The sequence below is a fragment of the Electrophorus electricus genome, chromosome 8, assembly GCF_013358815.1.
Source record: "Electrophorus electricus isolate fEleEle1 chromosome 8, fEleEle1.pri, whole genome shotgun sequence".
NCBI lineage: Eukaryota > Metazoa > Chordata > Actinopteri > Gymnotiformes > Gymnotidae > Electrophorus > Electrophorus electricus.
Window position 1 is genome coordinate 19,236,951 of NC_049542.1, and position 26,614 is coordinate 19,263,564.

At 40.9% G+C, this 26,614-nt stretch overlaps 1 protein-coding gene across 3 annotated transcripts in view; it reads right to left on the reverse strand.

The window, feature by feature from the left end:
- Window positions 1–26,614, reverse strand: part of vps50 (VPS50 EARP/GARPII complex subunit) — an 84,992-nt gene that overhangs the window by 27,593 nt on the left and 30,785 nt on the right. For 2 of the 3 annotated variants that reach the window (XM_027012052.2, XM_027012054.2), the window contains 11 exons: window positions 23,637–23,772; window positions 16,208–16,299; window positions 16,002–16,096; window positions 15,490–15,588; window positions 14,245–14,335; window positions 12,123–12,299; window positions 10,886–11,004; window positions 8,701–8,807; window positions 7,410–7,531; window positions 5,789–5,854; window positions 4,781–4,861 (listed from right to left, as the gene is read on the reverse strand). In XM_027012052.2, the coding sequence (XP_026867853.1) occupies window positions 4,781–4,861; window positions 5,789–5,854; window positions 7,410–7,531; window positions 8,701–8,807; window positions 10,886–11,004; window positions 12,123–12,299; window positions 14,245–14,335; window positions 15,490–15,588; window positions 16,002–16,096; window positions 16,208–16,299; window positions 23,637–23,772 (1,185 nt within the window). The remainder of the gene's footprint in view (window positions 1–4,780; window positions 4,862–5,788; window positions 5,855–7,409; window positions 7,532–8,700; window positions 8,808–10,885; window positions 11,005–12,122; window positions 12,300–14,244; window positions 14,336–15,489; window positions 15,589–16,001; window positions 16,097–16,207; window positions 16,300–23,636; window positions 23,773–26,614) is intronic. The other variant, XM_027012053.2, reaches the window with a different exon arrangement.

Here is a 26,614-nt window from a genome sequence, read left to right on the forward strand (position 1 = left end):
GAGGAGCGAGGAAATTAAATCAGTGGCCCTAGAGCAAATAATGGAAGGTGCTTTATTGAGATTGTAAAAAGAATAGCAGCAGAAGATTTAAATCAGCACATTCCAATCGAATGGAGCCACAGTTGGCACTCTTCTGTCAGTCGTAAGTCAATCAAAGAGATTACACACACATTCCACATGCTGATTCCTCACGCACTGCAGTTATTCAGGGCTTGACCATATAGAGGACTACTTTTTTTGAACAACGGTGTGCATAAACCGAAAGCTCAATTTTACATGCAAAGACATTGATCTTCTGCAGACAGTGCAGTGGCAGCACCAACGCCCGTGTCCATGATTCCACATAGCTGCGTCAGCAGAGCAGACCAGGAATGAAGACAGCATCAAACGCAGTGCACAGAGGGAACACCTGTGGGCTGTGGAGCCTTAAACACAAAGCTGCAAGAAAAGAGACATGAACCTCTTTGCTTATGGAAGAAGGAAGGGTCCGAGACATCTCAATCTGAGCTCCACAGTGTTTGGGATTAGGAAGGCACAGCGTGGCAACACACATAGCCCATGCAGATGTTTAAGATTAACCGCCAAGATGCGGAGGGAGTTGAAGAGACAAAGAAAGCTTTGAGTCACCACATCCCTTACCAGATCTTTAAAGGAGCATTACACTTTCTGAACTCCACATGGTAAAATGCATCATATTACATATAAATATTACTATGAATGATTTTATATTTAACCATTATATGCATGCATATTTTATATATATATATATATATATATATATATATATATGTATGTATGTATGTATATGTATGTATGTATGTATGTATGTATATGTATGTATGTGTGTGTGTATGTGTTTTTAAGCTTTTTACATGCAAGTCGCTTGCCTCCTTATGTCATTCAATATGTTTACAAAAGTTCATTTAAAATTAAAGATAATAATCAACTTTATCACTACGAGCCAAATATATACCAGTTTCAAAACCATCAACACGCGGTTGTGACGTCACACCACGGTATAATGTAATAAGAAATAGGTCTTTCAGTGTGGCCTACATAAACTATTGCATTTACAGAAAATGTGCTATATTGTGATATGCATAGTAATCTGGATATGAAATTACATATATCGGGATATGACATTTTGCACAGTCCTACCTCAATCTTCATATTTGGCTATCCAACATGGTCAACAATGCAGAAATAGCAGAGATCAGCACTTAAATACAAACGCAGCACTTATTTGTCAACTTGTGCACACATTCACACTTCCATATGCATACTCCATCAGTCTGACTCTTTAAACCACAAGCACAGTGTGTTTACACAGCGATTCAGGGCGTAGCAGGTTGGAAAGTTGGATTGCATCACTACAAAGAGATAATCAATGCCCAGCAGCTAGCCCAGGGGAGCTTGCTACCAGGTATGGGTATGACATGCCCAGCATGTGCACATATGCACACATGCCCACACACGTTAGCATTTCCTCACCAGAAGGCTATGACAGGTGAGGGCCTGACTAGTCAGAGAGAAGAGCATGACCTAAACTGGCAGTGTCATGTGGTCAAACCGGCAACACAGATGAGCCTAGGCTCTGAGGGACAGCAAGCCCACAGGGGTAGTGATCCATTACCATCCACAAAGCTCCCAGCCTGACCATTCTTACTTCTCCTTTGAAGTAGAAAAACAAGCAAGAACCCAAATGACTAGCCCATGCACACAGTAGCCCTCTTCATTTATGCAACACAGAAAGCAATTAACTCGCTCATCTGTTTACAAATGAGACATCCCACTTATGTGCTTGTGTGTGTAAAAGCATGCATGAAATCCATCTTAAAAATAAGGAACCCATTAGAAAAATTAACAATTCCCTGAAACGTCAAAGCCAGAAACGTCCCTGAAACACAAGCTACTGCCGAGTTTGTGCTGATGTCTTTTTGTTCTGAAAGTGATATTCTCCAGCTTACAGAAAAACAACATACACACTCATGTGCATAGTCTACCTCTCACACACCGACCTACATTTTACTTTTGTTATTCAGAAAGTCAAAGTGATCTGCATAAGGTAAAATAAGCATGCGGTCCCAATGAGCACACTGATTGGAATTGAGGCAAACTTTCCAGACGCAGAGTTTATCTTAGGCGATGAATGATTTATTGAGTCAAACAAAAAAATAGCTTGGGGGAGGAGGGAGAGGAGACTAAAAGCTTCACATCCAGAACCCCCCACCTCCGAAGCCAAAAAAGCTGCCCATGCCATGGAATAAAGAGCAAGAGGCCCTGTGCTGTGCAGCCGCAGAGGCGACAGTGCTTTAAAGAGCTTTTAATTCAGCCATTGGCTCTCGGCCACAAAGTGAGATCATTACAGCTAGGCCACTGTGGCTGAGGGCTCATGTGGGGAATAGCCATCTCCACCTGCATGCAGGGAACATGGCTCCGCTTGCATCCTCCTGCACTTATCTTAATGCCAGGCCCTGATGGCCATTGCAGGTGATACCACAGCTCGCACCATGTGGTCCTGTAGCTCTGCAGCAGAGTCAGCCTTGATGGGATTAATGTGCTCTTAAAGGAGGCAGCTTCCCAAAGGGGGAGGTGTAGCTGTTGAGCTGCAAGTATGTATCCTGCCACTGCCCCCTGTTGGCTGACCAGGGGGAAATAAAATCAACTTGCACACTACATGAATCATAGAGGTGTTCATATATCATGCAGCATCAGAATATAGTTGTCCTTTCTACATATTGTTAAGTGGTTACCCAGATGACTCCATGACTTCATTTAAAATAAATTGAAGGCAAGCCCTATGCTGCCATGCTGACTGAAGAGGGGTAGGGTATCCCAACTTATCATGCTACTGATTAATGTGAAAAGAAAAAGTGCATATCATTAAAAACAATCTACCCTATTCCAGAAAGGAGGGCTGATTACATGGCAGGACCATGTCTTGTTTAAAAATCAAGGACTGTGACAAACTGACCAGCTATCACCTCCAAAAACTAAAACTACCCTCTGACCATTTTCTTCTCTTTTAAATATCACCACCACAAACTGACACAAGGGATGCTCAAGATAAAGAGAACTACTGCATCACAGTGGGAGACAAGTAAGATATTAATTTGATGTCCCAGCAGCCTGATTTTCCAAATATCATCTATGGCGTGCCATTATGCACTGATGTCCTGAGACATAAAATAATAGTAACCCAAAATAATAGTTTATAATATTTCCAGAAGTGAAAACAATGCAGCTACAAACATTTGCAGGTTTCATGACTTGCTTGTTAGCTGCAAGTGGGAAAAATGGAATTGTTCCACGCACTGTTTCTGGGCAATGGAAAGTTGAAGTTGAAGTAGCCTGTTTGTCTGCTACATATTTGTCACAAGATGAATTTTAACATCTTATTACCCTAAATTGGAGAAACCATTCTTATTGAACTCCTAATATTTATTCCTAAACAAATGTGCTTGGAACACCAAAGCTATCATCTCTGGGTGCGTCGAATGTCTCAACACCAGTGAAAAGATTTGTGCTCCACAAAGTTGGGGAGGTTTCAGCAGTGAGTCAGCTGTTAGTTTGTTAGTTTCTTAAGGTCAGCGCAGAAAGTCTCTCTCACATTATCCAATGACAAATACCCCGTACATTTTGCTGCCTGGAAGAGACTCTGAATTCATTTGTACCTGTTGCTATAACTTGCACAGGAAAACTAACTGAATCATTCCATCACTCAATACTTCTATTGGCAAGGGAAAAAAAATTAAATACGACTAGACTGCCTGCTAAGTTCCTGGCTTAGTCACAGATCATTTACATTTACCTTACAATTATGACTGAGTAACTTCAGCAATTGTGGGTCTTGCTCAGGGGCCCAACAGTGGCAACTTGGCAGTGGTGGGGCTTGAACCAGCAACCATGCGATTACAGATCAAATGCCCCATCATTGCCTATTCATTGGTTGAAATTGTTTGAATTCTTGCTTTTGTTCCCAGCAACAGAGACAAACATCCTGTCTGTTTTCAGCCCTTCATGCCCAGTTCAGAAGTGACCTCGGGGCTCCCTGCGAGGTCACGTTGAGGCAGGGCATGATGCCATCCAATGGGAAGGCCATGAGACGTGGCGTTTTCTTTCCTCACTTTTCTCCCTCAGATCTTGATCTCTAAGGCTTATCAAAGCAGGAGAACCTGCCCTAGAGCACAAGCACCTCAATTCACAGTGCTGCCTCCAACAAACCACAGTGCTGTTCAGTGTGAGGAGCACATGGAAGGTGAGGCTCAAGGTGGAGGACCTATATACTAATGACCACCTATTTGAGCAGGCTTGAAGATAAAGTGTGGTGCAGGGCATTAAGGGTAGTAGGTCATCAGCCCTGGAGGGCCCTAATGGGGGTAAACGCATAAACCATGGAAGAGCAGGGTCATTTAAGTGTGCTTGGTGGGGAGGGGGGAGGGGTGATTAACACACCTGGGGTTGCTAACTGAGAGGGGCAGGGGCCATGAGATGATAGAACATGATGATGGACTGTGGGGACCAGGCTTAATGCACACTACCATTTGGATACAGTTTCACAATCACAGTTATATAAGAGATAGTGAGGGAGAGGGCAGGGGTAAAAAAGGTAGGGGAGTGGGAGGGGCACAGGAGAGAGAAAGGGAGACTGAATAAAAAAAGTGAGGCACAGAAAATGGATCACAATAGACAGTTTACTGGCACAAACATGTGGAGAAGCAGGCCAAAGAGAGAAGGCATAAAAGGAGAAAGAGATGTTAGGGGGAAGAGGACTTCCTACCACGTCTATGAGGCTCTCTTGGATGCGGTTGAGTGTGGTCCTCAGTCTACTGCTAATCAGGCCCAGCCCTGAAGATTCATACTGCAGGAAAGGGACAGAGCACACACACAATGAACAAGATACTCCCCACTGACCACTCTAACACACACACAGGAAGGTCACGTTTGCTTCCCACCACACAACGCACTCTCAATGCACGTAGGCATGCACACGCATAATAATATGGGTGAAGCACATAGCTTGCACGATGGCTGTGGCTAGGCATTTCAGCTGCAGCGAGCTATGATCAGTGAGCTATGTCCTAGCAAACTGACACTGACCACAGAACAATCACAAACATCAGGTCCATTTCACAGCAAAGTGACATTTATAATGGGAACATGGTGGTAATGTGGGGGGATCTAAATTTATGGAGGCAATGCAAACCACGTTCATAAACTACAACCGATGTGTTGTTCTACTCAAACAGATATATCCACAGGACAAAACACAGAGAAAACAAGAAAAAGTGAATTTATTGACTTTTGCCTGCCAAATAGAAATATTTTCATAGGCAGGTGTTTTTAGGAAAACTACAGATGTTTCCTTCAATTCTTCAAATGCATTAACAATCTGAAGAGGACAGACAAAATTGGACATAAATCCACCCTGAGCCTCATTTTATTGACTGTTAACTTTTTAAATATTGCATAGAGAGATTATTCAAAGGTTTATTCCATCAGAGAGATCATCTGCACAAGACTCAGACAAGAAATAAGGCTTCAACAGCATTATTATGGCAGTAATTTGCAATCTTTGAGCAATCAAATATATTTTCTTTTTGGTTGTGGTGATTTTCCATTTGAACACATTACTGTTATAATCTCTAACACATGCATTACTTTGCAGTTTTTTTTTTCATTATACATAGCCCAGAAAAGCAACTAGCTAAATACTACATACAGCCACACTACATTAGGTGTATGACTTAACAAAGCCACCTGCATGAGAGCCACACTGCAGTCTTACCCAGGGTGCGTGTTTGGAGGCGCCTGGCTGGCTGCCCGGGTTGGGAGTGGATGGACATGAGTCATGCTTAAGGGAAAATATGGGGAGGGTGGGGGAAAAAACAAAACCAAAAACAGAAGTAGAATAAAATGATCCAAAAGCAAGGTTAAACCAAATGAAAAAAAGCCAATGAGGTGTTTGGTGAGAGGCCCAATGGAAAACAAATTTTAAGACTTCTGACCAAAATAAAGCCTTTGCAGGAATTTGTACACACTGCTAAGCAAGCGCATTGCTGCAGCAAGCCGATGAAAGCACTCTCTATAAGCTAACACAGATGAATGGCTATCAGGCACTCAGAAGTTGTTTTTTTTTGCTAATGTTCAAATTAACTTCCCAAACAGAGCCATTAGTTACCAAGACAGCCACAATGCTAGCAATGCTACACTCAGCCTGGCACTTTCCCCAGCTCTGCGCCTCTTCATCACCCTGGAGATGATTAATTTTTTCAAGGGTGTCTGAGTATCTCCACATTTTACTCTCCTCCCATTCTTTCCACTCATAGCCTCAAAGGTTCTTAACTTTAAACTCACAATCTTCAATGTTAAGACTGATGTGGAGGTGAATACTCCTACATTCCCCCTTAAGAATATTAATGTAGCTCATTATTCAAAGAAATAAGACTTGATTCCTGGTTGTCGAAGGCTTTATGAGGGAGTCATAGGTCAAGGGGACAGCACATGTGCAAATCGATTGTAGGTGCTTGGTAAATATTCACAAAACTACCAGTATTTACAGTGCAGCCTCACTGTTTAAATGAGATTGACTGGAATAGTTCTCTTTAGCTAATATAACTCAAACATGTGACAGAGGGAACAGGAGGGGAGAGGAGTATTGGGGGGAGAGAAAGGGAGTGAGCATCAGAGAGAGGGAGAGAAAGGTCAGACAGATAGTGTCCACTAATTTAATGCTCCATCTCTATCAGGGCACATGGGCTTATCACTATTGATTGCTATTGCTGGTAGCATATAAACAACAACCCAGATTCCTGTTTTGCTCCTACACCCTTAGTGCAGACAGGACTAGAGAAGCTTCGAGAGAGAGAGAGAGAGAGAGAGAGAGAGAGAGAGAGAGAGAGAGAGAGAGATTCTTGAAGACATACTGCAGGCCAAAAGCTTTTAATCTGCACCTTATGTTTAAAGAAAATGTTCAGGAATGTCCCACTGTCCTGGGAAGACCAGAATGGGAATGAACACTTTGGGAGAAAGAACTGGATATTCTCCTAAAGAGCAAAAGAAATATTGAGCCATTGAAGTCCAACCCCACTACATTGTTCAGAATAATGGCACACACCCCCAGCATGTCAGACACTTTCAGTTTGCGCAGATAATAATAGAGGTAATTATGGAGCAGACTATACCCACAGGGCCCAAGAGTAGGGCTAGGGAATGGGAGCCTGGTGTGACTGCTTCATAAACATGCCGTTACGTGCTTGTATGTGGCTACGGCAAGGGGGAGAGGGCAGGGAAAGAACATAAAAGTGCCATTCGCTACATCATCAGAAAGCAAAGAAGACTTGAGGATAAAGATGAAGAATGACATCACTTAATGGAAAAGATGGCTTAAGGGGACACAATGGCTATACCATGTCATTCCGGCCAAAGAAGGTGTAGACAGCATACAGGTAGTAGTCGAAAAGTTGTGACACACAGTGGATGACATCGAAGGCGATGGGTTTTAAAATGTTCATCATCTGTATGTACTTGCCTGTAAAAGATCATGACACACATGTCAATGCCAGGGTTAATACATGGTACACTGAAAGTGTAATTATAAATCCAATTACTCTGAAATGAGTGTGATAAAGCAAACAGTCCTAGGGAAAGACGCTAGCCGTGATCAGTAACGTGTCAGATGAATTGCTGCAGAACAAATACACTCGTGTAATCCAGCACAGTGTTAAATTATAGATTAAAAAATAAATGTGGCTTCTGTTTGACAGGCAGACTCGTCAGCAAATGTTCAACTGCCTGAATCAGATGAAAAATGTGCTTCTACAGCAATCAATACTGAATCTAGTGTACCTTTCAAGAATTCAAGAAATGCTCCCTAGTCAATCATAATACAGTCATATGCCTAATGCATTGGTACTGTTTGGACATTTCTTTTATAAGCACCCTGAGGCTAGGGAATTGAATTTAGGAAAAATAGTAATAAACAATTTAATAAATATAAGATAATAATATTAGGATTAAATAAATGGATGATAACAATATTCACTCAATTTTTATGCTGAGGAAAGTTCTTTGTACCCATTATTGCACAGGTGATTTCAAATATATTCTGTAATGAACAACACAACAGGAGCATACTTGTACAGTACTGTCCCACATACTGATTAAGAAGGTAGACAACCCTTTTGTGTAATTTGCAAAGGATCAGTGGAAAGGTTCTTACAAACTAAACAAACAAAAGCCCTCTCAACTCAAATGTGACCTTATAGCCTGAAACACAGGTTAAGAAATCTTCACTCTCAAAGCCTCTCTCTGTATTTCTTGCTTGCAAAATGACAAAGAACAAAGTGTGAATCAGACTTCATGAAATTTTTGAAAAGAAAAGAAAAAAAGATAAATAAAATACCATATGTTTTAGTCCCTTAATTTCTGCTCAAGAAGTAAAAGCTAATAGAATTTTAACTGCCATGTCAACCAAAACATCAAATTACAGCATATCCAGATAACACTAGAGGGAGGGGAACTGTCAAATGCAAACCAGCCCTAATGATTGGAAGCCCTGGCAGTATGCAGATGAGTAAGGGCACCACTTTGCCTTGAGCTTAGTAATTGATGGGCAAACAGAGGTCTCCTGCACAGGTTCACCTGCGTCACTGATCTGTCCTGTTTAAGAGGATGTAAGGTCAAAGGTCAATTACTCACCGACTAGGCGGATCACGTTGAGGGTGGTGTTGGTCAGGATGGGGGCGTTGGCTTTATTCAGGTTGTAGTCGGACTTCTTTCTGCTGCGCAGCGTCTCTTTGGACACACTAAAGACAGGACGCACACAAGCCCTGCCGTTCAGCAGGCACTGCTAAAGCCCAGTGTATCAGCTACACAAGCCCAGAGTGCAAATCGAGTCACAGTTGGACTCATCTTCATTTGAAGTGAACTAAGAATGTGTTGCTGCCATCTCACAGCAACTGGCATTGATTTTTAAAGCTTCTCTTTAAAACACTGCTTTGAATGACTTATTTCTATTTTTCTGCTATGTTCGTTATGACTATAGCAGGTTTCTCCAGCTACTGTAATGGAGCCCTACAAATGAAGTATGAGAAATAGATGGTATATATTTTCTTCTGTTGCTTAAGAATGTGTCCAAGCTCTCTTTGAACTACTGCCAATAATGAAAAATGAGTGGCACTAGGAGGTGAGCACTAATTGCACGGGCCTGCTGTGTTCTTAAGGACCTCCATCCACGTGAAGTACAGTATTTCAGCAAGACTATCTACTTCATGTGGTAACTCCTTTTATCGTCTCTTGCTAGCACTGAAATGAATGTGATTAAGCTGCTGCTATACTGTCAGCTCAAGTTATTGCCTCAGAGACTCACTTATAAAGGAGCCCTGAGCAGTAGGTCATGCAGAACACAGCAGTCTAAGCCATGGAGCACTTTACAGATAAAAAACATAAAAAAGATAAACTTCCTGTATACGTCCTTTATGGGCAACAGAAAACAGCTGCAAGCGTTTTCCTAATCCCTCGACATCCGACAGCCTCAAACAATTAGGGTGCACACTGATTTAGTGTAGGAAGAAGCATCGCTCATGGCAATGGGGATTTAGCAGATGAATGGGGGTGTATTAAACATTCATCAGTGTTCATAAGTTAATGAGTCCTCTAATTATACTCCTGATCTATAAAATGTATATAATCGCACCAGGCTTGAAATGGCACTCTAAAATAATTAGAATCAAGAAAAAACTACACCATTCATCAGAGGTCTATACTTCAAGGTCTTCAATGAAGGTCCTAAATAACATAAATGGAGAAGAGGCTAAAGAGGCGAAAGAGAGTGACTAAAAACAATAAGGACAATAAACCTAAATTTTATTATGTAGTAAAAGAACAGTAATGACAAAACTATGCTTGAATTTCAACATTGAATTTTTTCCAAAATAATTGCAAATTATCATCTAAAATGAACATGTCAAAGAAATAAGAACTGGTCATTGGTAACTCACATTGCTTTACTCAAACCTACTCTCATTAAGGGTAGTGGGGCTGAGATGCAGGAGAGTTTAAAGTATCTGAGATACATTTTCAGTGTTTACTATGCTGGCTGATGGGAACAAGAACAAATTGATCTTGGTTACAATTACAAAATTAGGTCTCCTCATTCGCAACACCATAAAATGAAGGGTACTCATAATTCAAGACCCTGGGTATTCTCTAAACTGGTTATATGTGTATAACATATCGAACTCAATGTTAGGAACAACCCACACTTACAATGTGCAGAGTACAAAATTAATTTCCTGAGTATAAACAATAAGGAACCTAATCTAACTGCTATAAAAACACAAATAATTTCTCAAAGACAGTCATTTAAATAATCTCTAATAATGTTTTGTTTAACCATTTAATGTAGACAAGGCTCATACTGGTTGCAAAAGGTAGCAACGTGGGTTTAAAAGACATTCTTCCAAGAAAAATTAATCTTTTTTCCTCTGAAAAGAGGCCAATGATCGCCTATTTGCTCACTGCACATAGTGTGAGATTCAATTGCCTTGGCAGCATGAGAGAGGTTAGATTGTGGAGTCATAAATTAGATGATGTAATTACTTCCTATCATTGTTGAAAGTCAATAAGAAAACAGGGAGGCATTGTGGTGATTGCTAATTGCAGGATCTATGAAGACTATGCTAATTATCAGCTGCTTGGTTATAACTGGATATTGAGTCTAAGCCTTTCCACCAAACTGATGTTTCCTATGTCCATAAGCTGGAAGTTAAATGAAGGCACATGTCTCAGGTTGTCTTCTTTAAACCCTTCAGGTGATTGCTTTGCAAGAAAAGTTGAGTCCTGATTTAATGATGCTGCACTGAGGCACAGCGGCATTACTGACCTCTTGGTGGGGGCGTCTCCAGTCTGCTCATCCACATAGTCTTGTTTCAGCTCCTCTGCCACATCACTATCGCTGTCATAGTCCTGGTACACACTCTTTTCCAATTCATCTGACTCATACTGGCAAGACAGGGTCACAGTCACAGGCGAGGGACAGGTGGGGTTACCAAGTGTCATGGTCACTCATGGCCACAGAGAGAAGCTTTGCCTAAGACATGTGTTCCTTCCCCCACATTGTCAATATCCATATTCATATACCACAGCTCAGTGTTCCCCTACCTAAAACATTCCAGCAAATGTTAAGGTCTGGGGTACAACCATAAATCCAAAAGGAAGAGAAAGTTAGTTTTGAGGGAGTATTTGAATACACTTTAAGGCAGTGCAGAGGATGATTGTAAATGAAACAGGTTTACAAGACCGAGGGAGCTTTAGGACTTCAAGATGTGTTTCACAGATACTGACACAATAATAACTCTCAGGTTCATTCTAGTGCAATGTAATGAGAACTGCTGACACTGAGCACTGCAAGGAGCCCTGAAGGCTGTTACCAAAGCCTTCTGGATGGTCATTGCACTTTGATGTCATAATTATACATCACATTAACTCCAGGCCCTCTCTTAAATCTAGAATAATTTAAAAAGGCTAGTTTTTGCAATGCCTCACTGCATGTCTCACGGTAAAAACACCTCTTTCCTGGACTACATTATCTACTGAGTAAATGCTCTATTTGCTTTCATTGTCCAAATCTCTCTCTTCTGAAATATCAAGCACATCTGAGTACCAAAAACAGCGAATGAATTCCATAGCCGCCGAAACCTCTAAAGTTGATACACCCAAGGTGCAGCACTTAGTGAGACCATAAACCACTTGGAGCCCTAAATTAATTATGTCCAGGTTAATTACAGCTATTTATTTTCTCATTTCCATAATAGCTCAATGTGCGACCAATAATGTTACTAAAGCCTGAAGAGACATAGGTTGAATGGAGCTAGACTTTGCTCAGGCCTGATATAACACAGCCTTAGAAACTGCTACACTTGTGAGAATAACACAATTTAGCACATAAACAGTACTAGATTTAATCATCTTAACCATATAAACCCCATATTGAGATGCTCATTGTCTCATCACTGAGTTATTAACTCTTAATATTTCATATTAATTTGTCATAAGTGTAAGATGTAATGAAATTGAAATAACTCTGTAATAAGTATATAATAAATGAGTAATATGCCTACCCCATTAGAGGCCAACACATCTTCGGTGTCCTCTTCTTTATTGTCTATCTGCATCTCAAATGGGTTTCCTCCATGGAGATACTGCTCAAAGAGGGAGAGCTGCACAGGGTCACTGGTGGCTGGGTGTCTGCTGGGAGATACTGACGGGGAGCGACACTGGCCCATGAAGCCAAACTCCTGCCAATGACAATAAAACACTACCAAACATTGCCAAACACTAGCATCTCACCCAGCAAAACTATCAGCTAAAAGGCACACAGTGCTATAAGCACTTTTATTCGAAGGGCAGAGGGTAATAACTCAGTAGTCCACAAGTCAGACTACTTCAAATCCCAAGAAATGTTGACTTATACCTTCAAAATCAACAACTATAAACAATGAAGGAAAGCTATTTACGGAAATAGGAAAATCTAAAGAGGTATCAGTGAAGGGTTCAGGGTAGAGGGATTATATATTTTATAGCCGCAAGAGTTAAATAAAGCTAAGATGTTAGGTTGAAATACTTGGACCACCCCCAACAATGTTATTTGTGTTTATTTAAAACTTTAAACATCTGTTTAAGATTTTAAATAAATGTAATCCATGTGGAAGGGCCTGTAGCTTCACAATGGTATTTAGATTCCACTATTGTGTCCGAGGGCCACATGTTCATATCTTACCTTCAGCTCATACTTCTGCCCTTGACAAGAGCAAACTGCTTTAGAGGCATGGCACCATGTCTCTTTCATGCCTAGGCTTTAGCATTAACATTATACAGTAAGCATGAAAAAGTCATGCCATTACTAAGTAATGACTATGTGTAATTGGTGTTCGAAACACAGAAAGTGATAAATAGAAGAGAGATTATAAACCTTCCTGCACATCCAATGCAGAAACTCTGTGGCAATTAAACCAGCATAGAGGGTTAGGGGTTCAAAGCTCTGGAAAAATAGCCCTAAATGACCCTAAACTGCATAAACTAATTTGCATATCATACCACTCACTGACAAGATGTAGTCATGTTAATGAAGCTCATTAATGAGCTCAAGCAATTATACCTTCTTATCAGTGATGAGACTGCCCTATCCCCATCACCTCCTAGAGTCTTCTGAGCAAAAATCAAAACAAAAACCTCAGCCATTGAAATAGTGTAACACAGGAAATCCTGACTTTTGCATAAGCTAATCAAAAGAAATGTTTGGAGATTTATTTAGAAGATCCTGCTGAGTGAATTTTTTACTCCTCTGAGTGTTGATGCATGTATGGTAAGGCATATTATTTGAAAACAAATAATTTATTTAAAAAGTGACATCCCTGCAACTGCTGGAGGATGAATGGCTCATGTTTAAACCAACCAGGAGGTTGGCCCCTAGGGTTAGGAAACAACAGAAAGCTGTGGTGGACTGTAACAACCAATGTCATCAATAACAAAATACCTAAAAAAGGAAGCTAAAACTCTGAAAGCAACACAGTCGATTTAAAAGGTTCCACTAAGTGCCAGTGATCTGACCTTGGTATACTGCGGAAATGCCAAGTTTCAGAAAAGACCAGTTAAAACAAATATGTGTTATGTTAGCAAATCTGAATCTTCTAATGCTTGTACTAATTAACTACTTTCATGCTGACATTATCTTACGAAAGCTTACCTTAAAATCGAAGATAAATTAGCATTTTTAAAAAAGCCTAGCAACATTTATTAACACGTCAAATATTGAGGCTTAAAGTGCAGAAGGAGCCATTTGAAAAGAAGAAAAAGGAAAGCTAAAAATCTAGTTCATCTACTGCAGATTTTTCTTGTCTTAATACCTTAGGCCATGGGTACAACTTATTCACCACTGAACAATGGGACTGATAACATACTAGGGACTGGGATGTCAACTGTAAAACAGTAGAATTTCACTTATAGAAAAAAACATTAATATATTAAACATGTCATAGAATGTTTTCATGCTCTGGCCTCTGACTCTTATCAGTGTGGTGGGTGTAGAGCAGTACCTTTCCATGGCCCTGAGCAGGGTCTGTCCTGATTATCATCTGTGTGTACTGTAATTGCCAAACTTGATGTGGGTATTTCAGACTGTTGTTTTAAAGTTTATCCTGCGGCATGTCACTGAGTTGCCCCCTCCAAAATTCCAAAACTTACGTGGAGTTGTGTAATGCTGAAGTTGGACTTCACAGGACACAGCTCCCATGTCTCATTTTCCAGAAACATCCGCAATTCCTCCAGGCGAGTTCTAATTGCACGAGAAAGGAACAAGAGGCCAGTGGCACAGCCAATGCCACACACACACACACACACACACACACACACACACCTCTCAAAGAAACCAAAAATAAATCCGTATACAACATAAGGTCCTTAGAGATCCAGGAGAGGGCCTGTAATTTGCAGACAGACACTCCCTCCCTCACTCTACTCAAGGTGCGTCTTGGTCAGTAACAGTGGCTTCACCCTGAATGTAATTTTTAGCATCAAAAATGACAGGGCCATGCTGAACCTTAAACAAGGCACAGGAGTTTAAATATCATGCTAATTTGGTCAGGGGTATAAAACCTGATGAAAAATCCACTAAAAGAGCCAAGTGAAAGTGCTTGCTACACATGTTTGGAATTTAAATGGCATGCACTGCTTTTCAACTTGGCAGTGGGATGGGCTAGGTGTCCAGTGTTCAATGATATTTCACAATGCATCCAATTCGCATTGCATTACTCCATGCTTGAAGAAGAAAGGAAGGTAGTATGTCGTGTCTGGCCTCTGTGCCGAGAGGTACAATATATATTCCAGAGCGGAAATGTGTTAATACAGCTTGTGTCACAGCAAAGACAGAGTGCATTCAGGAGGCTGACAGATAATCACTTTTTATGGATACCACCCGAGCAGGCCAAAAAACTGGAATAATTGTTATGCTGTGCATGAGAGAGTGAGTGAGCCCTTCCTCCCTGAAAAGCGCCCCTCTCTGTGCTGCTGCCAGGGTCTACAGCAGAAACCATGGAGTGATGCCACCTCCCGTATGGGCCCCTCTCTGCCCAGACTGCAGAGGAAAGCTGTGGCAGAATGCAGACTTACAACCAACCATTGTGTAGTGGCTGATCTATTATAATATCCCAAGCCTTCTGCATTTATACTGGCACGTTTATGTAGCATAATATTCCATGATTACACAATGTGAGCATGAGAAGTCATTAACACTTATCATGAAACACATTTTTCTGGTTGATTGAGATAGTGAATTATATCTCAAGAAGCACATGGTCCCATGACAAGCATGTACTTGAACACTGTGCATCACACAAGATAAATGCTTGTTGACTCAAGATGAGAGGCAGATGTGATTGAATGCTTGAATACTGGTGTGTAGAGTCAGGTGAGGCCAGGGGCTTCTCTTACCTGTGATAGGTCTTGAAGTAGTTCACACTCTGCCTCTTGATGGACTCTTGCAGCACCTCGGACTTGCTACTGCAGAACTCCTCCCCCACCTGCATGAGCCTGGGGAACAACCAACCAGAGGGGGTGATATGGACGGGGAGAGGTATAGATGTGAGACAGCACCCCAACAGACACCAAAACAGCAGAGAGGTAGGCTTTGTGCTTCAAATCTTAATTAAGCCAATAGAGATGCCTCACCACAGAGGGCAGAGAGCAGATGGATGTATTCATCCTGCCCTAACCTGTGGGCAGGGGTCAGCCCATTGAGGTCATTGTTTCACACATTCGAGGGCCTTTTAATTGAGTTGCACATGCAAGGCTGCACGGAGCTCCCCTCTCCCTGCAGATTATGCGGCATCATTGGTGCCCTCTGCCTCCTGCCCATCCCATGTGGGGTTAAAATGGCATTCAAAGAGGCATTCAAAGCTCCACCAGCCAAGTATATTAATACCAGTGATGACGTGACCACCCACCTGCTGACAACGTCCAGCACCACGATGAAGTCGTCATACTTGAAGTTGGACATGTCCGTGCCAAGTAAGTAGGCTTTGACTTTCAGCTGGACATCCTGAGAGAAGGGAGAGAGACACACACAGGAGAGTGAACCAAAGTGGAGGTGCAGACAGGAAGCTGACAGACAAACCAGAAAGGCAGAAAAAGCAGTAAATGAGTGTCTTACCTGCCAAATGCGGCTCAGGCCATGCTCAAGCTTCTTCTTGACATAGCTGCGGCCAACCGTTGACTCATCTGAGCCCTCGTCACCAGTGCTGTCTGCACATACCAGACCCAACAAACATTCAGTCAACCATAAAGTTCCACATTACAGAACAGCAAAGACAAACGCCACACTCTCCTGAGGCTTTATGAAAGACAGAGGCACTGGGGTAATAGACTTAAAAAATAAAAAAGTCCTATTTGCTGCTCTGCCATACAGTTGCTCAACACAGAACCCAACCCAAATAAATAAACTGTTATCTTAAACAGCCACCTGTCTCTACAGTGTTAAAGAAGCCATACATCTTGCTGTAATCTTTTACTGAAATCAGTTATATCAACAAAATCAGATTAGCTTAGCATATTGTCAGCAATGAGAAATGGTGTCTCAGAAATGTATGCATCACGCGTCAGTGCTTGCCAATGCTGCTACAGCCATGGCCAAACTCATGATAACCTCGAAGTCGAAAAGCATGAGCAGTGCGAGGTGCTAACACAGTAGCTGAAGAAAGGCATCCCAGAACAGTGGCTGTGTCTCCAGCTCTCCCAGTACATGGGTGAGTTGGAGCAGTTTGCATGCTGGAGACCATGCTTTGGCACCATGATGATGTCATCAGCAGCACAGAAGAACTTGGGATAGCATAACGTTTGCCATTGTGTGTGGAAGTGTCTCCAAGTCTCACATACATTCTTAATAAAGTTGATTACACAGATGCAGACAAATGTCGGTTCTTCTACTCGGGTCTCAGCGAACAAGAAAGAAAATCAGAAATTAAACAGAAAAGAACAACATTAGGACCAGTTTATAGCGATAATTAATGCAAATGTCATGAGGCAAGTGATGCCAAATGTCCAGAAACAGATGGAAGGGACCACCTGAAGACATTTGAGAAACAAAGTGATGAGCTGATTTGGGTTAAAGCCAGCAGGTAGCCAGTAGACATTCTCCAGACACTCATTCGAGCTCTTAAACCAGGAGCTCATTTGAATACAACACTTCTGTCAAAACCCTTCCCATCACTGAGAGCTGTATTTATATTTAACCTTAGTCAAGTTGTAAGTGACTCAATTATCTTCACCCCTCCGCTTTAACTACAAATTGTTTTGTCTGTTGGACACATGTCCTGTAAACAAAGCCATGGCCCTTCACATGGTACACACTGGCCTGCACTATGTACATCTGAGCATCAGTTTAAATCAAATCTCCAAACTCTAGGTCAACACAGCCGCACACCCTCACTACCCACTTGCTTGGACAGCACATGTAAGTTTTATGAGCCCACCACTGTTCACAGGCAATTTCATCAGAGAGCTGCCAAGGTGGAAAATGCTTCCAAACCACACACAGGAAAACAAACTAAGGACAAATAAAGTCCATCCATGCATGTGCCATGCACAATTGAAGAACATGGATTATGATCCAAAATCCAAAAAACTGCTTGGATTCCTTTGTTCTCATAAAAAAAAATAAAAGGATGAATAATAGTAATAAACAGAGACAAACATGTTGTAGCATGAGATCAGGCTCATGCAATTATGAAAAACTACAAAAGCATCTGTGTGATTTTCAAGAGAATTGAGACATAAGAAATTCTGATATGACTACAAAAGTATTGTACAAAAAAGTAAATCTGTGCAGAAGTCTATAAAAAAAAAGAAAAGCAACTAACATTTTCTAACTTTGGCAAAGCTGAACTCTACAAGGCTTTATTACAAAGTCTAGAGCAACAGCTGTTACGCTGTGGATAAAAAAATGAAAAGGTCAAAAAGCTTATTTTATCTGAACTGCTTTTATCTGCACTTATTTCCCTGGGAGTAACTAAATCTGCCCTAATAGAACGCAGGACGTCAGATCATCAAAATCTGTTTCCTGGTCTATTACTAAATCATCAAGTATGAGAAATAGTCTGTCAATATAAACTGTTTTTTATTTAAAATTATAAAGATTTCTCCACACAGGACACATGGGGCAAATGCAAACTATTCTTCATCTAATCTTAAGAAATATCTTAACAATGCATGCAACAATTTACAGCACATTAGTGAACAGTTTAAACTGTCAAGGTCACTGATTAAAAAAAATGAACCCCTATATTAAGTAACGAATGGAACATCCATTATTGGCAATCAGCTCAGTCTAGGCTTCCTACAGCAGCTCATAATTTGTGTACAGCAGTTGGGAGGTATCCTGGCCATTTCCTCTCTTTGAAAGTGGTCAGCTCAAGTGTAAATTTAGAGGTGTTGAATAACCTGCATTTCCAGTTTGATGTCAGCACTCCTAATTCCATTCTAAAATATGAAATTCATTCTCTGAAAGGCCTATTGATTTACTCCTGTGTTTTGGATCATCATGTTACATGAGTGAAAATCGTTTAAGGTTTAGGGCACTGCTTGAACACCTGACATTCTGCAGTAGAATTTCCTGTGACCACGTTAAGTCCACTGGTCTTTTAATCCATCCAGGCCCTGAGTGGGTCCCACCCCAGCATAGGACAAGAAAGTTTCAAAGAAAACCTTCAAAGAAAAATGTTGTATTTGATGTTTGATAAATTTATTTTTGTTTGTTTAATATTTTATGACAGACTACTTCAAACTTCAAAAGGTACCAAAATGAACTGGTGGTAGGAAAAAAAAAACTAAATTCTTTAAAAACAGTTAAAGAAATTTAAGAACGATCTTCTAAACCCACCAAGTATGTATAAGGAACCTATTGTGCTCTGCTTCTTTGGAATATAAGCAAAGCATTCTGTACAAGACTATTAAACTTGGAGGCAGTGGGTTACTGGAGCCCAATCAAAGAGCGTTCAGCTGTGGACAGTAGGGGAGGATTTTTTCCCTCAGTCATTTCAGGTCTGAAAGAACACAGCTTTGCAAAGCCTCAGGGGAAAATCCCCACAGGGCCAAATACTGGAGAAGGCAAGAAAAATATAATCTACCCATCAGCATTCATGCACGCACATGCACGCATACACACACACACGGTTTTCTGCATCATTGTCCAGAGGAGGGGTCAGCTTGACATGGCATAAGACTGTAATGGGATGAAGAAAATAATAAGGAACAGATACACAATAGGCAAGACTCTGAAAAGCTATTGCTTTTGTGTTCATTTTATTTATTTGTTTGTTTAACCCCCACCAAGAGTATTTATCCATGGTCACATTCTCTGCATCACAGATTCTGCAAATATACTCACAATGTTGCCTCTTCTGCTCTCATGAGAATTTAAATAAAAACAATTAAAACGCTAACACAAATCAAAAATGTGCAGAATGGCTGGCCCTGAGGATGAGTCTATGGAACAGTGAGATTTGTAGGATGAGGACATCAAGCGCGATAGAGGAGATACATCTGTGGATCTTGCCCCAAATCAAGTGTTCAAAAAAAAAAAGCTTGTACCTGTCTTGAATTCTATTCTTGAAACAACATTGGTCTTTCATAACCCAATCAATCATTCACATTATAGACTCAAAGGAGACACAGTGGGTACAGTCATGACCTCACCACATAGGTTCTCAGGGGATATAAAGATCCACTTTCTCAATAAATGAGCTAAGTGCATTTTGATTTTATTTTATTTTGAACACTATACAACTAGCTATATTATAATTTTATATATATATATATATATATATAAAAGAACCAAGAAAAGAAAGGCCTTAGTGAGTGGGTGGGTGAGTGCAAGATGTGTGAGTGAAAGATGAGATACAGAAATCAATTTCTTATTGTGATGATAGAGTAAATTTTATAAACAGTATGTCCATGTAAGATCACAAATTATTCAGATGTAGTTAGTATATACGCATACCTCTCACACCACTATACTGACACAGAATAGCTCCAAGTTGTAATACAATACAATCAGCACTTTAAAAATAATATTTTATTTATATCAAAATATATATTTAAATATTTCATTTTTTTTTAAATATATACATTTTTGTTTGTTTGTTTTTAATGGGAACAAAGGAAAATGTTACACAATTGACTCACTGCCACCTCTCTGAGTCTTCATGCTTTCCTGCAGACCTAGTCTCTCACTGTCTGACAAAAATCACAGCCACCAGCCATGATTCACAACTTTATTAGAAATGAACCCTGTGGCAATAGAAGCAATTAAGCATGGTTAAAGAAGCTTCAAACATTCTCCTTGACCTGCTTGGGTGAACTGTGGACTGTGTAAAAATCTCTTTTCAAATGACAGAGAGATGTGTGCTTTTGGCAAAGCATCTCCACAGATGATTGTGACAGGCTCACAGGGCTCTGCTCTGCTCAAGTGAGCCAAAGCCCTGAAGTAGAACTTTCTTCTGAAGCTCTGAGCTCTCTCACAATCCCCACAGTCCCGTGTGTCATCTCCCACAGTGTCCTTCTCCCCAAGCACAGATCACAGTGAGACCTTTTCCACAAATAGCGCAGTGAAACATAATGGACACCAATCAATCCACACCTAAAAAGCCTCAGTCCAAACTGGGTTTGGGGATCACTTCTGACCAGAAAAAGGGCATTTTCTAACATGTAGTTATTGGTGATTACGCACTACACCTAATTACAAGGCAAAGCATGTCACAGGCTAGTGGAAGCAATTTACCTGTTGACAGCACTGCCGAATGAGAGGAAGCAGGCAGAGCAGACTTAACAAGAAGAGATATAAATGCTGAAGGCAATGGCAGGCAACCAGAGGTGTAATTGTCAATTTGACATGGGATTGGTGCATTATTAAATGCTCCACACACGAGAACCAGAGCATGTCCAGGGCCCAAAATTGATCTCTCTCACAGAGAACGGCAGCACCTGTGATGAAATCTGCAGTTATGATATATGACACATGCAGCACACCGTGGACCCTGCATCAGATAGCTCAGCAAATGGTTCATGGTAAATCACTGTTATGGACAGGGCTTTTTGGATTAACCCATTAACCTACAACCTGCTCTAGAAGAGTTTCCGGAGTAAGTGGGGAATTGGTTTGGAGATCTGAAGCTGCACCTTGCACCTTTACTTCTCTTTGGTGTGTTCTGGCCATTGGTGAGGAGGTTAAGCAGCATTAGTGAAAGCCCTGCCAACCACTGCCCTTTCTGCTCCATATACTGACATTTATGCTCTCTCCCACAGCTGTGATTCTACTCACTGGATGCACACATCACCCAATGCCAGCTTCAAGCATAATGGCGCAGGACGGCCCGAGCCCTATTCTTTACCTGAACCATTTTACTTTATTGAATGGTAACATTATAATCACCACAATAACCTGACAGATCCAATACATCAACCTAGAGCTCAGGGCTGCGACAGAAAGAATGCCGGGGTAAAACGTGGCTGAAGAGTATTGGCCAAAGGATGGAAGTAGAACACTGCGCCAAGCAGAGCCACAGAAGAAGGCACATATTAAAGTCAAACACCAGTTTAAAAAAATTTAAAGTTCATCTTGCCTTCTTGACTAGATATATGGAAATGGAAAGGTTATATTTAAATGTAATATTTACCCTTGCAAAACTATGTGAAACTCATACTGAAACTGAAATCAAAGCAGCAAACTAAACATTCTATAAAAGACTGTCTATGCTGGATGGTTCTGACTTTGTATAAACAGTGAAGAGCTGAAGAAATGTAGATGTATTTATCAAACATATATTTAGGATTTCAAATCCTCCTAAAGCCTACTTATTCCTAAGCCTAATTACAACTCACTTTTTAATAGTCTAAAAGGTCACAATGTTGCTCTACCTACTGCCTTATGTGTATTTCACATATTGCTTTTAAAATTAAACTGCAGACAGAATATTTAAATGCTAAATAAGCACATCTCAAAATGACCGTCACCAAGATGTTTAATGTTCAGCTGAAACAAATACACAAAAATTACAGTAAGGTAAACAGGAGTACAATAGCTTTGACAAATCCCTTAGCAAGGAAAACTCTAAACCTGATAAACACAGTGCCTCAAAACTACTTTAGAAACATGTTTCTGGTCTACTCATTTACTGTGGAAATCGATCTAAGTGAATGTGCAAGTAGGAATCCTGTGCTTATCTCAAAAAAGCTAGCCCCTGGGGCTTTTCCCTTTTGGCATCTTACAAATGATTTGTTCATCCTGGAGAAACATCTGCTGCTTTGTTAGGTGTGAGAGAGAGAGAGAGAGAGAGAGAGAGAGAGAGAGAGAGAGAGAGAGAGAGAGAGAGAGAGAGAGAATAAAAGAGAAGGAGAGTGAGAGAGGGTGAGATGGACAGAAAGGAAACTTGCACTGTACCTTGCTACAATCAGCAAAACAGAAAAACAGATGACAACACTGCATTGCATTGTTGTTTCATGTCTTCCTCATATGCTTTTAAACTTCATATTGAGAAAGTAGGCCCAACAGAGAAACAGTGTTAAAACGATGTTGAAAGATATGGGTTTAGGACTAACATACTCTCAATGTAAATCATTTGTCCTTTAATAGCTATGAAAGTATGCATGTAATAACATTTGAGGAACTGACATGACCACTAGATAGGGTGGGCAGCTTCAATATGCTTATGAACAAGGCCAAGTCAATAGCATTCAAGTGAAACATTTTTCTCCTTCTAATGCACACCGTACAGCATTCACTGGAGTGGGTATAAGGGTACTTAGGAGTGACTGAGTCTGACATTGGAAATTCATTGAATCAGCTACAAGCACCAATCTATTTCCGGACTGTTCAATGACCTCACAAATCGAAGTGAAGGGAAAGCACTGAGGCAAATGGTGAAAAACATTGCACTCAAATATGACCACTGGGATTTTTGACATGACTACAGTGAGATGTCCGAGTCCAGCTACCAAGACTTACCATTACAGCCTTTCGCTGGTCTTCTTTTGCAAATGTTCATTGGCAAGATGTGCGTAAAATGTAAATCTTTCACATTGCTAACACTCACCGATGCATTTTTAATAAAGATGGTCTAAGGCTTTGGATTAGACAGGCAAAATAAGAAGACTGAAATTAAAATACTGCTGCACACAATGCTAAGTTTTGGTTGTAAAGTCCTTCCAAGTCCAGTCATACAGAGTTCTCCCCATGAAATTTAGCAGTATCTAAACCCAACAGCAAGGTTCACTAATTACACAAATATTAGCAGATACAAATCAATCCCCTGTGGTTGTTTATGCATGAATCATTTCTGAACTCTGAACTGTGCTTTACATAAGTCTATAAGGAGTTAAAAGCTTGGGTGGAAATGTTATGCTTGTTTTGTTATAAACAGTCAGAAGAAAAACTCTTGCTGCAAGAAATATGGAGTGCCAGGACATGGTTAATGGAAGACTCACCTCCATGGGACTACCAGACTTAGATTATATACATCTGTACAGTTTCTATACATAATACAAGTGATATAGCATACGTACAGGCTAATGAAGTGCAAGGGCCTTACCTGCTCCTGCGTCGACCACCTCCTCTTTGTCATGCTCCTCATGCCACTGCATTGTTCGATAGTAGCTCAGCATGACCTCCCACAATGCTTTGCAGAGGTCAGTCAGGCAGGGGATATAACTGTCTGGAGTGATGTGCTGATAGGAGAGGGATAAGAACAAAGAGCCAGTTCAGGCCAAAGGCAGCCACTTTAAGCTGAACCAGGCAGACCAATGCACAAGGATGGAGCAGAGATCTGTTGATGAGCATAGAGGTACTCTGTTACAGTGACTAATGAGAGACACATCTGTGTGGATAAGACGGAAAACCAAAGGCTTGTACTTTGCTTCTTTTGACTCTAATGCTGATACTGTCTTACAAGACCCACTGATGCTTCAATAAAAACAGGAAATAGACTTAACTCTTGCGATCCCATAGATAAATACATAGATTTTACATAAATAGGGCAGGCAAGGTGAACTCTCCAAACAGCAGTAACATTAAGCCTTGCCTTTTGCTTAATATGAAAGTTCTTATTTTAACAGCAGTATTACAATGGAAGTGCCTCCTGTGCCAGTATATAAAGCAAGAAAGTGAAAAGACAGTCAAAGACAGGTAAAAGTCTCGCTATTACAACTGTACTACGTTAAAGTTATCAGCCAAGAGTTGATTTGTGGCAGAACATTTTAATTTCCTTCAAGAATGAAAATTTGAGTGATGTGACTGAGTTCCATGCCAAGTTCACCAGGTGTTTTACAGACAAAAAAATCATATCCAGATAATGTGGATAAAGTTTAGTTTCTTTATTAATGCAAGAGTAAATGGCATTTACACTACACTATTTGTCAAACCGTATGTCAGAGGTAATACATACATGAAATGCCTAGTTACTGGCTTTTGTATTGAAAAAAAAAAGCATTGAAGCTCTTTGGATATACACTTTGCCCTAAATCTTACCTTTAACATTTGAACATCAGTAAATCTGACTGCATGGGAACATGAATACACCAGAGATAATGGAAGGAACTGCAACAGACCTGGATGAGCATTTACCCTGCATTTAATCCATCAGACCCACACACAGCAACAGCACATTCTTTGGAGCACTGTAATCAGAATGAACACCATAGAGACTGAACTTGCTTCTATCACATTGAAATGAGAAACTATATTTCAAGTCCAAAAGGGGACTGTGTTTATAATGAAATACAGTTTGGTTCACTTTTGACCTCAGTGACAATTCTTGGAAAGGCTGCCATACCCCTATTTGGCAAGGCTGATCTACAGCTAGGGAGGCCCAACGCAGACTTTGCTGTCTCGAGCCACCACATGGCCGATTCAACCATGCACTCACATCCATCAGGGCCGTCGACAGCGCCACGTAGGACTCCTATCCAGCTCATGCTTGAAGCAGGGGTGTAGATGTGGAAAGCCTGCTTGCTCTGCAGGGTTGCAGCTGGGTGAATTACAACTAGCCAGAGCCTGCTGCTCCTTTTACGGCGAAGCGATGGCACATAGCAACATAGCTTCCAGCTGTGGAAAAGCTAACATTATCAGGCCTTTAGGAGCAATTTATTTAGAAGGTGTCTCACTTCACCTTGTGGCTTTAGGCAGATACAGCCTGCTTATTGTGAGTTTGCCCGGGGTCTGTAACTTGGACCCTCCCACAGAGACTTGGCAGTCTCTCACTCACCGCCAAACAGCTTCTCAATAAAGAGCGAGTAGACAAGACAAATCTTTATATACGAGGGGAAAGTACAGAGCAGTAAAAGAAGTGACAATAAGAAACAGACTCAGGTCAGTAAGATTTAACAAGTAATTGCCAACCTAAACCCCTTAAACTGTACAGAAAATTGTCATAAAATACAATGGACTGCCAATAATATAAAATGTCCAAAGATATTAATGACCACTTTATGATCAACCATTGTCCAGTTCTTCCAGAGCTGACAATGGTGGCAACTCTCGTTCTGTCAGCTCTTTAAACTGAGGATTCAAAAAACAACAGGCAGAATAAACATATTTTTGCACATTTGAATATTTATGTAGACTACTGTACATCCTGAGTCTGAGTGCCTGAGATAAACCTAATAAAGTCTGAACTGTACATAGTGATTGCATTCAGGCATGATTCACCAGCAAGGTGAATTCCACACATGAACCCACCCCAAGTGGCATTTTACCAGAGTCTCACTACTTCAATGAGCTGTGGCTCGACAGGGATGCAACAATGAATGTGCATCAAAACTGATAAAGGGCAAATATCATTCTCAACAGCTAGAGAACATAGCTTTCCGTGGAATATTTATAATGTCAGCTGACTAGTATTTTAAGGCATCGACATGTTTTCAATACATCTGACACACTCATGTTGCCAGACTGCCCACTAGTCTACAGGCAATGTGGTTCAAACACACTGGTATTGATCCTGTGATTAGCAGCGGAAAATAGAGCTTGGTTCTTGAGAACATCACAGAACCTGCAAAGGTAGGTAAAAAGGGGGAATTATCTATGTCAATCACAAAGTCAATCACAGATCAAATACTGTTGCCAGGCAACTCAGTTGTGGGGAGGGGAAAACAGAAATGGGGTATGGGTCTGTCCTAGCTACAGACAAGGCAGACAGAAATGCATCACTTCCTGTACACATTGAGGGAATACATCACAGGCAGTCAAGTCAGGGGTAGGCTTACTGCTCAAACAGCCAGCCTATAGGATTAAATGACAAGACCATCTACCAGTTTAGGGGGATCCTGGACCACAGTGCCGGGAAGTGGAAAGGTTCTAGGAAATCCCCCATCACCTGATGGGGCCTAGATTCTCCAACATGAATGCAGAGGGGAGGCTTACATGGTAGGAGTTTTGTGGGGGGGGGGGGGGGGGGGGGGGAGGTGTTGGAGGGGGTTCAGTCCGTTAACTGATCCATATATATTGTGAGACCTATAGCCCTGTAGTTGGTATATTTCTTTGCCCCTGAAAATGCATGAAGAAATGGAAAAC